The sequence below is a fragment of the Lycium ferocissimum genome, chromosome 12 (genome assembly GCF_029784015.1).
Source record: "Lycium ferocissimum isolate CSIRO_LF1 chromosome 12, AGI_CSIRO_Lferr_CH_V1, whole genome shotgun sequence".
In the NCBI taxonomy this organism is placed as follows: Eukaryota; Viridiplantae; Streptophyta; class Magnoliopsida; order Solanales; family Solanaceae; genus Lycium; species Lycium ferocissimum.
This window is the reverse complement of record NC_081353.1, coordinates 50,654,221-50,665,654: the sequence shown is the minus strand read 5'-3', so window position 1 is coordinate 50,665,654 and position 11,434 is coordinate 50,654,221. Positions and strand designations below refer to the sequence as shown.

Here is an 11,434-nt window from a genome sequence, read left to right as displayed (position 1 = left end):
AATGAGATGAATTTGTAGTTTAAAAGAGACTTGTCTAAAGACCGAGTGTTTATGTAGCGAAAAAAAAAAAGAAAAAGAAGAGGAATATCAACAATCAGGGCAGATTTTGAGAATAAAATTTGCGCTGGATACCATTAAGGTGATGAAATGGTAAAGCGAGTAATAGGAGAAAGGTGATTTTGGAAGAACAGTAAAGATATTATGAAGATCCTTTTGATGAAAGATTAGGCCCGTCTAGGTCCAGTACGTCTATGAGAATATGTGACTCGTTACACGTATGTGCAACTGACTAGATAAATTCAGACGATGTATAGTCACAGCTAAGATTAGTTGTGGATTTCTTTGAGAGTATGTAGTTGTAAGAAAAAGGAGAACTAATGGGATGTTAACTATAGAATAATGGGCTAACACCCTGAGGAGAGGAGATGAGACAAACAAGTATTGGGTCAGGAGTGTGCTTTGTTAGAAGCTGGAAAGATAGCAACAAAAAGGAATCAAGAACTACCTCAAAAAGGATAAGGTTGGGAGATAAGATTCCAAGGAAGATCTTACCCGAATTTACTAGACAAAAATACTATGAACGGTCCAGGAATAAAGAAACAAAGAAGGATTGAGTATGATAACATGGAAGCAAAAGCTTATAAATGATACGAAAATCTTAGGTACGGAAGATCCAGGAAGTAAAGTAATTAAAGTCACGTTGCAAGTAAGATGGAACCAGATGGTCCTAAATGAGGAACTAAAGGCTGGTTGTGGTAATGAAGAAGGATACTGACGAATAAGTTCGCGTAAACTGGCTTGATTGTATTAAGAAGAATAAGGATAAATCTAGCATCAAGATGGATACGTTTATTCTGGGGAATAGCAGAAGGGTATAGAATTATATACCGCAGAGATGAAGAAGTATATAAGAAGTTTGCCAAAATCACTATAGAATTTCAACTGGTGAAGCATAGCGTAGGCGAGGATAGTAATGGAAAACAAAATGATATAAGTCGGAAAAACTTGAGTAAAGATATAGTATTCTAGATATAGCATAGCTCTTAAACAGAAGCTAGAAAGGGTATTCAGGAAAGAGTATCTTAGTGAGGTGGATTCCTAAGATATCACAACCGACTCTATATTAAATGAAGCAAAGGTCGATGATCAATTCATAGGCAACAAATATGTATCATGACCTTGGTGGATCGATAAAAAGAAAAGTATTACATAGTTCATAGTCCGCTAATAAATAAACAGAAAGCCTGAAAGACCGAGGAAACATATGGACATGTCGTTGAGAAATGAAAGAATGATCAGTATGGATTTTATAACTATAAGGAAGTTGGGATGACGAGTTAGTGTGTTCTAATCACCATTCTAATATTCAGATGACATGTATGAAACCCTATAAGAACGGAAGAGTATCAAACGGTTTGAGATTTTGAATTTCATTCTGAAGGATTTATGAAATCTGATTAGGAAGACAAGTTTACCCCTGATACTTTAGACTACATGAGATTATGCACAGGATGGGCCAAATTCAGGTTGGAAATCTGTACATCCAGTCTTTCATGTGTCCATGCCTTGTAAATGTGTTGGGAATTCTTCTAGAGTTGCACCAGTTGATGATTTTCATGTTTCAGAACAATTGTCATTCGAGAAAGTTTCAACTGCCTTATCAGATCACAAAGTTCCAAATTCAGGGATTGGGAACCAGAGATGTAGCCTCAGTAAGAGTATTATGAAAGAATGTGAATATAGAGAAAATGACTTGAGAAGCTGAGGAAGACAGGAGATTCTGATATCCGCATATGTTTTGCCAAGAGGGGACCCGGACTAAAACTTCACAACCTTCAGGTACGTATTGTTCCATTTCTTATAATTACTGGTCGTGTGAGGCCATTTTTGTTATTGATTGTTGCGGCCCTGTGTGGCGTTATATGGTTTGGTTTGCTGTGTGACAGGTTGGTAGTGGTGTAGTTTCACGGAAAACTCTGTCAAAATTTTAATAGAATTCTTGGGAGTTAACATTCGAGGACGAATGTTTCGGGGGGGGGGGGGGGTAATGTTACACCTTGTAGTTTTCTACATTAAGATTCATCGTACGTTAGCTGTCTTAATTTTGGACATCGAGAATTGTTTCAAGGATATATGAGGTTGGACATGTTTGACTTGTGTTTAAATTCATGTTTGGTAAGTTACGGAAGGATTAGAGAATAAGTGAATCAAAGCGGAAGAGTTCGTCAAATGTTGTTTTTGGAAAATATGGTATATGGGTCATATAAGTGAGATATGGTCCGTATTTTGATATAACCGTATTTAAGGATTTAAAAAATTTCCAGAGAAGGCAGTTTTGGAGGTGATATTATACGGCCAACTATACGGACCGCACAATTTTATACGGCCAGGATGTTGGTCGTATAATGTTATACGACCAAGGATATGGACTGTCTATATATATTTACAATGTTTCATCTCGCAAATTATCGGGTTGGTTGTGTCAGAGGTAAACTAGCGTAAGACGGAGAGGCCATGGAACCCTTATAAGGGTAAGGAATACCTTTAACAAGTGTTAAGCAAGTATCTAAAGGTTCTGGGATCAAGCGAATCGAAGAAATTAAGTTGGTCGAAATTTTGGGAAAACTTGGCAGGATTTTGGACAGAAATTTTGGTCCAACTTGAGGGAGGCATATCTCCTAGAATATGAGGAGTTACGGAACCCACAACCTATGAAAATTGAAGTTCAGAACGTCTCCTTTCCAATGCAATGGACATATTGAAAATCTGAGATACGAGGCCAATTATATGGCCCGTATAATATTATACAACCGGAAATACGAACCATATAATACTATACGGACCATATAAGTCAATGTTGGTGGAAATTTATAGAATTTAAGTATGATGACCCCTCTTCATTTCAATCATTTTAAACACACTCCCATGTCCTAGAGAGCTCTAGAAACCTCTTTAGAACATATTCAAACATATTTCCAAGCCTAAATCAAAGATCAAAGTGAAGATTAAAGTGGTTAGGGTTTCCAAGTAAGGTCTACCCTTGTCTCCTCTGCTTGAAGATGTTTGGGTGAGTATTTTTAAGGTGGAGTAACCATGAAATTGAAGTGTTCTTGAATTTTGAGGTAAGATTTCATCTTAGTTTCATGTTTATGAGTTTGTTTGGTAATTATGTTAAGATTTGAGGAGAAAAAAATTTGAGGAAAAGTTCAAATATGCATTTGATGATATTTTGAGTTATGAATTAACTTGAGTTATAATTATTGGCATGTTTTGAGCATAATCTTGTTATGAGGGATAATAATGATGTTAAGGAATTGTCTTATACAAGTGTATAAGGGGTTGTATGAAGTTGTTGTTATGGATTGATTATGAAAAGAAGTTTTGGGATTGACTTGAGTATAATTTGAAAGTAATCTTTTGATTATGGAATTGTTGATGTTTTATTGTGCTTTTGGGAGTTGTTTTGAAGATTGGAGGAAGTAGAAGATATAGGGGAAATGCTATCCGATTTCCTTTAGCTTACCAATTAATCTAATTTGACCTTGTAAGCGTTTCAGTGACTTACCCTTAGTGCGAATCATCTTAAATGTAGACTTACAAGCTCGGAAGATAAGCATTGAGTAGCTAAGGAGACGACAAGGTATGTAAGGCTAACCCTTTCTTTCAAAAGGCATGATTCCTATGTTATGATCACATATATGCTATCCAGATTACCCTCACTCCTAAAAATGCTAGAAGTCCATCATTCTCAAGAGTCATATGATGACTCCATGTTTAGTGGTACCAAAAGCCTAAAGTTTAGATGTTCTCATGATATGATTGATCTTACCATTTGATTCTTGATTTCATTCATTTCAATTGGCCTCATCTTATGCTATTATTTCTTCAAAGTAAGATAGAATGAATGATGATGATTTCAATTCTAGAAAGGCTAAAGTTTAAAGTTCTTAATGTTCTCATGATACTATTGATCTTGTCACATGATTACTCATGATTCTACTCATTATTGTTAATCTCACCTTATGATAGTTGTTCCTTCAAGGTGAGATAAAGCGATGGTGATGATTCCACAATGACACATCGGAGGTTACCGACCCTATGTCACTCCGATAGAGTCCAAATGTTTTATTGGGCTCTCATGCATGCTAAATGTATTTATATATGTATTTTCTCATATATATATAGATGTACACACCATCGCAATGGGCAGTTATGAAATCATCCTGGACGCGGGATATATGGATCGGGCTGCGCGCGTTCGCAACATATATATATATATATATATATATATATATATATATATATATATATATATATATATATATATAGATAGATAGATACACACACACACACACACACTTACATATGGATGTTGTTTTGAAAAGATAAATTAAGCATGCATGATATCCGCCTTAAGTGGGAATCAGACACAGGTTATCTCTTTACCTCATGTTTCTTTATTTCTTGATCATGTTGTTGTTCATACTTTACATACTCGGTACATTATTCGTACTGACGTCCTTTCTTGTGGACACTGCGTTCATGCCCGCGCAGTAGACAGGGAGACGGATCTGATCTTTAGGTGCTTCATTAGCTATCTCTCAGGAGCGCTCCATTTGTTCTGGAGCTGCAGTTAGGGGTGGGCATAGTTTGGGCCAACCCGAAATCCAAACCGAAATTCGAACTTTTTAAATATTTGGTTTGGATATTTGGATTATGGATTGGACTTCAGATTTTATTTTTAAAATTTATGAATTTCGGATTGGATATGGATTTAGTACTATGGATTTTTGGATATCCGAAAATTCAAAATTTTTATACCTTTTATCTAGCCCTACCTACATCGTGCCCAATACTAATAAGTATAGTTTCTAAAGGTCCAATAGTTTAGTACCTAAGGCTCTATCTATTAAAATATTAAATCCAATATACAATTCTCTACTGAATCAAATATAATATAGGGTTTTCTTTTCTCAAGTTTCAAAAGTCTCACGTTAGTGTCACCCACGGCAGAGTTCTTTGTTATTTTTCTAGATGACTACTTATATTTTATTTTGTTCATTTCCACTTTTACAGAATGCTTTTATTTGGTATGGATTTACTATATTGGACATGACTTGGATTTGTTAATCCTAATTTGAACTGGAAGACTTTTTTTAATGAGCAATTAAGATTTAGATTTAGCTCTGTGGAACTAACACATGAATTTCGTTCCTAATAAGTTTGCCTTAAGTCTCAAGAGTCAAATCCAAATCGAATAATCCGAAACCGAACTTAAAATATCCAATCCAATCCGAATTTATTTGGATTGGATTTGGATTGTAATTTCTTCAATCCGAAAACCGAATATCCAAACCGAAAATTTCATATTCAATCCGATGGACCGAACGCCCACCCCTAGCTGCAGTTCAGCTGGTATTGTTCTTTCGTGATATATATATATATATATCTATATGGGCATGGAGGGATTTTGTCCCGTCCTTATTACGTTATGCACTCCAGTAGAGGCTCGTAGACAGATATGTACGGTTAGAGGTTCTATGATCATCTTAGTCTATACTTTGTTGTATCATCATATTTTGATAGCCTTGTCGGCTTGTGTACTCGAGATCAGTTTGATGACATTTATACATATACAGTTTTGGGCTTGTGTCCCTTGCAGATTATGACATTCATGAGTTAGCTTTATGGCCCACCCAGATATGATCATGAGATCTACGTTTTGAGGTGCTCGGTAGATTAGCTCCGGGTGCCCATCATGGCCCTCCGATTGGGTCGTGACAAACACGTTCAGTTCCAATTTGGGAAAAGCTTTTGCGCGTGTTCTCAAGAATCTATTAGGTAATTAAGTTAACCACATAAAATGTGTTATCTCCTTGAATTATATGCATTCACCTTATTAAGTCATAAAACCCCATACGTTTTCTAAGAGGTTGATGAGTATAATTAAAATAGATGATATATTTTATGTGATTAACTTAACTATCTAATAAACTCTTGCGAACACGTGCAAAAGTTTTTCCAAAATTCGAATCGAAGGGGTCTAATTAAAACACTTTATTGTGTATTTAGGTGCTCAGTTGTAACAAGCTGTAGTTTAAATGTACTCTAAATGAAATTTGTTGGCAAGTTTAAGGGGCTGCCATGTATTAAGCCAAATAAAAATTGAGTGAAAAATTAACCCCTCTCTCAAACTAATTAACCATGTCAAAGAAATACACTCAAACAAAAATTCTAGCAAAACAAAACAAACAACAAAACAAGAAAGAGTTCTAAAGACCAAGAGCAAAAGGGAATCCAGTTGAGCTCAACCAACTATTTCCAGCAATAAAACTGTTGAGAGTATAAGCTTGAGCTTCAGTTGCACTAGTAATAACCTTATATCCTTTCCATTTCACTCTTTCTGTTGTCCGTGCTCCAGCACCCGTATTCTGATACTCCCCGTAAAACAACGTATTTAGTGCAAAATCCCCGTTCCACTCGTGCCACCCGACCGGACTAATCACGTCCGTGATCGACGACTGCATAATCACGGTCCTTGAATATTCCTTCCACGGCCTACCTGAATACAATAACAACAACAGCATACCGATAAGATTCCACAGGTGGGGTCGGGGGAAGATGGGGTGTACGCAGACCTCCTTACTTTTATAGGGTAGAGATGTTGTTTCTGAGAGACACTCGACTAAAAAAAAAGAAAAAATGTTTTTCAGAACAGTTTTTAAAAAAAATGCAAGAGTAAATAAGTTTTGATCAAAATATTGAAGAACGAAATTACTGACGGCAAAAGTAATAAAGATAACCAAAGTAAACATAAACAATAGTGATAAAATTGAAAAAAATAGATAATGGTATCATAATAAACTGATTGCAAGTAGTAGGCCTACCTAAATACGAAGGGAAATTCTTCTGAACCGGTTTCAAATCTGATGTGGCCCCAATTCTACATTTATGAATCACGATCCCGGTGTTCTGGTTGGGATCTGTTCGCCCTTGGGCCGTGACCATGTTCTTCTGGCCCGGCCCGGGACGCCTCGCGTGGATGTCACAGTCTTGTAGAACGGCTGCAGCGTTACCGAAGATGAAATCAACTGTGCCAGAAATGAAGCATTGCACGAAGAATTGACGGTTGGAGTGGACGTAAAGAGTGTCTTGGTACCCTAGCATGTCACATCGGTAGAAGGCGGATAGATCCGCCCCCACCCGAAGTGCTACTGCTTGGTGTTTTTCCGGCCCTGCTGTGTTTTCGAATGTTATGTCCCTGGCTAAAAATCCCTCTCCAACTGCAACTGCAAGGTTAATTCGAAAATGAATTAATTTGTGGAAGTGGTATGAATGTGTGACACAATAACAATAACAATAACAATAATAATAACTATGGCTCAGTACCAAACAAGTCAGGTTGGCTATATAGATTCCACTTCTTTCAAAATCAGTTGCACTCATGAATACATAAACAAGGAAAATATTATTAGCCCTCCTCTTTTTGTAATTGTCACAGTTAAAAAGTTTTGTTTTATTCCCTTTTTCCTTCTTGTTCGAGACAAATGGCGTTACTTAAAATGGAAAATTATATATAACGAACAGAGAAGAGATCATGACATTTTTGTGTTGTGGGCTCGGAAGGGTTAAGTTTTTATACACTAATAATATAACAAAAATTGCGCTGCCAAGTCAACTAAAGATAGTACTGCTACAAAATCTCTAAAATGAACGGAGAAATTAAATACAAATGTTGATTTCAAAGGTGGAGCAAAAAGAGCTCACCATGACATGGAAATATCAAAAGATGAGTACTATACCAAATAGGTGAATGGTGATCAAGAGTCAAGACTAATGTACTAGACGGGAGGATATCAAACCTTATCATATCTATGAATGCGAGATATCATCACTATACCAACATTTATATTATGGTGGGTAATAAATTTGGTTTTACTATAAGTTTTAAAGTTTTAAATACACTCAACATGCATAAGCATCATTGTCTCCAACTCTCCATGGGTGGGGGATTCATCTGATGCACGGCCTAACACTGTTCGATTGAAACTGGCACATTTTCTAGTCTTCTGGGGAATCGTAAAGATTATAGAATAAGCCCATATATTCAGGACTGATGAACCATACTTTGAAAATCTAATTTTCATTCACGTGCAGCAGCATTTACCCCTAACAAGACAAGGAGAACAACAATAAAGTTCCTGCACACTACACCTTTGCCACTTGCGACTAGAAGTGTTCCTATTTTAGAAATTTATCCATTTCAAATTATATATTTGTCTTACTATTTTATATTCCTTTAATAAACTTTACCTTTTTCTAGGTATGCCATAACATACATTACCAAGACTTTCCGTCACGAGAGTCAAATTTAAACTATTCTTGTTGGCTTACAACTTCTTATACTACTATGATAGAAGTTTCAGGCTTTTAGCTTCTCATCTTGAAGAATTTGCTCTCTGGCGATAAGCAATATTAACCGTGTTATTTCGGGTGATTGATCAGTAACAAAATTAAAAATTTATATAAAGAAGTTTTAGAAAAAATACTTACGTGTCACACTTAGATTTAATCTATAATCTAAAGCCATTTTTAAATCTCCTTCAGAGAATTCAAAAGTTAATATATAACCAAAAAAAAAAAAAAAAAAAAAAAATTTGCTTTTGCTTTATTTTGTAGAGTATAATTTTTTGAGAAGTGAGATTCAATTGAATCCCTTGCCTCCTTTAGCTCGCCCCGCATATGTCAACCAACCAATACATACTTCCCTACTATAAGGACAACATATTCTTAGGATTTAACCTCACCTGTCTGTTTAGTTTTCACATTGGTGGGTGATAATTATTTGATTTTTTTATATGTTCTTGGACAATATAATTATTATTTAATTTCATGGGTTATAAGGTTTTTGACATAAGTTAGGCCTAAGTATCTCTCTTCTCGATACAACAACTATGGACTATGTTAAGTTGAAGCAAAATCCTATACATTAGGAGGAAATTTATGTTTTGAAGTATCATGACATCACCGCGTTAACTACTAAAAGCGACTTAATAATAAAACAAGTACTTAAAAAAATAGGAATGCACTAAAAAGAAAAGAAAATTAACAAAAAGTAGTAATGCACTAAAAAGAAAAGAAAATTAACTTACCAACAGTGGCAGAATGGAAAGTAGTGCTACCATCTTTGACATTCCTGTTTCCAGTAATAATAGTATTCTCTCTACCATCTCCTATAAACATTATATTCTTCTTCTTCTTTGTCACCTCAACATTTTCCCTATACACACCTGCCTTTATCCTTATAACATGCCTCTTGCTACTTTTTTCAGGTGCTTTTGCTACTGCCTCAGCCACCGTCTTGAAGTCTCCGCTACCGTCTGCCGCCACCACCACGTCAGCCGTTACTGACGATGATTGAAGTAGTTTTCTATCTCCACCGGATAACCACTCCGGCCATGTGCCACTGCTGTCCTCATTGAGTTTCCTAGTAACTTTACCTGTTATAAATTAAAAAAGTGTACTCTTTTATAACACATAGTAACACGTAGCATGGGATACTGACGTACATAAAATTTTGCACAAATGATGTCAAAATATTATTATTCGGGTTTGAATCTAAGACCATGATAGTGTAAATAGACTCAATTTCCTGTACAAATTAATAGCACTAGTGTGTACTATTTTTAAGTAGTGGTCGCTATATTGTACACATGGGCGGAGGTAGGCTGTAGTTTTTAAGAACTTTGTTTTCGCAAAATGGTGTCAGATGACACCCATTACGAACCAAGGATGTCTTCGTCACTGCTTGATATGAGCGGCATGTTAAATATTTGATCAATTAATAAATGTACCATATTCAGCAGTTTTAACTTATAGAAGTAAATAAGTTCAATATACTATTAAGGCATGTAAGACGTCCTATATTCAAATCTCAATATCATCAAAAGTAAAAATATTGCTCCCTCTATATTACTAATTTATATGTGTCTTAGTGTCTTAGTTTATTTAAACTGCTTAAAACAAATCACTTTAATAGGATTGGCAACTCTTTTGTTTCAATATATCCTATATGACATGTTTAATACCCACAAGATCTAAAATATAATTAATACGTTATGCACATCTATAGTTTAAAACACAAGATTCCCTTATTTCCTGGAACTTTATGTCCGAAACGAGAAGCATCTTTGAGATATCAAACAATTCAATTACCTGCAGCCAGCTTCATCTCATTCTGAATGTCTGAATCAGTCATGTTCTTAATCATAGCCAAAGCATTACTACACAACTTCTCTACATGTTTTTGACCTTTCAGCAAAGCCTTACGTACTTTTTTATCAGCTTCATCATGAGAAAATCCATCAAGGCAAGTCTCTTGGTTAGTAATCGCAGCACTAATCAAAGTTTTCAAATCATCCGCGTGTTGCTTCAACGATTTCTCATTAGGATATTTTTCTAAGTCCTCGACAGCTGTGTGAAGCTCGTCGAGGGTCTCATCGATTGTCTCTAGACAATCGTGCAACGCGATTTTCTCGCGTTGCGTTAACCCCTTTCGGGTTTTAATGAGCTTGTTGATGGCGTAGTAGTTGCGTTGTACGGCTTTAGTTGTAATGTTTAAGGATAGTTCAATGACGTCTTTTTGGTTCGTTATTTTCTTGGAGAAGTTTGGGACATTATTGGCTATTGTGGAGTAGCATAAGTCTTGGTGAAAAGTGGTGCTACATGAGGATTTCAAAATGGCATGAGTACTTCGGTAGTCGTCGGAGTAATTATTTACTCCGACGACTACTCCGATGAATGTAGAAATTAGTAGGAATAAGGAAATGAAGGATAAGACTAGGTTGGATTTGCACTTTGAAAAAGAAATTGTGTGGTTGCTAGAATATGACATTTTTGGCTAAGAATGAAAGAATGAAGGAAGAGTATAGTTGTGAGGAAGAGGTTTAGGTAGGTGGGGTTTATATCAGTGACATGAGCATAACTTTGAACTTTGATTTTTTGTACTTCTCTCGTCCCAATTTATACGACACTTTTTTATTCTCGATATTCAAACTGTATGAACTTTTACCATCATTTTTATTTTTTCATCAAATTGATATGAGAAAAGTTGCAATTTATAGTACTTTTCATGTAGTTTTCAAATATATAAATTTTAATGTTAAAATATCGAGTTAATCTAATCCAATTTAGCTTCAAACTTTAGTCAAATTGACTCTCGAAAAGCGATCAGTGCCACATAGATTGGGACGGAGGGAGTAGTATTTTTCAAATTTGCACGAAATTTCATAGGGAGCCATGTGAAGTATGGTCGGTTATTGTCTCTTTGTCAATATTTTCTTTAATTCTCTTAATTTATTTTCGTATACATCAAAAACTCGTGTCTATATTACTTTCAAATCACTTTTAATGGTTCCGTCCGAGATTCTTGCTG

At 35.6% G+C, this 11,434-nt stretch overlaps 1 protein-coding gene across 1 annotated transcript; it reads right to left on the bottom strand.

The window, feature by feature from the left end:
- Positions 1-6,097: 6,097 nt before the first annotated feature.
- LOC132040668 (pectinesterase-like) lies at positions 6,098-10,921 on the bottom strand. The gene is made up of 4 exons (XM_059431325.1): positions 10,216-10,921; positions 9,153-9,500; positions 6,888-7,289; positions 6,098-6,562 (listed from the first exon to the last, which is right to left on the bottom strand). Exons 1-4 carry the CDS (start codon positions 10,892-10,894, stop codon positions 6,273-6,275), a joined length of 1,719 nt encoding a protein of 572 aa, XP_059287308.1. The 5' UTR covers positions 10,895-10,921; the 3' UTR covers positions 6,098-6,272.
- Between the last annotated feature and the right edge of the window lie 513 nt (positions 10,922-11,434).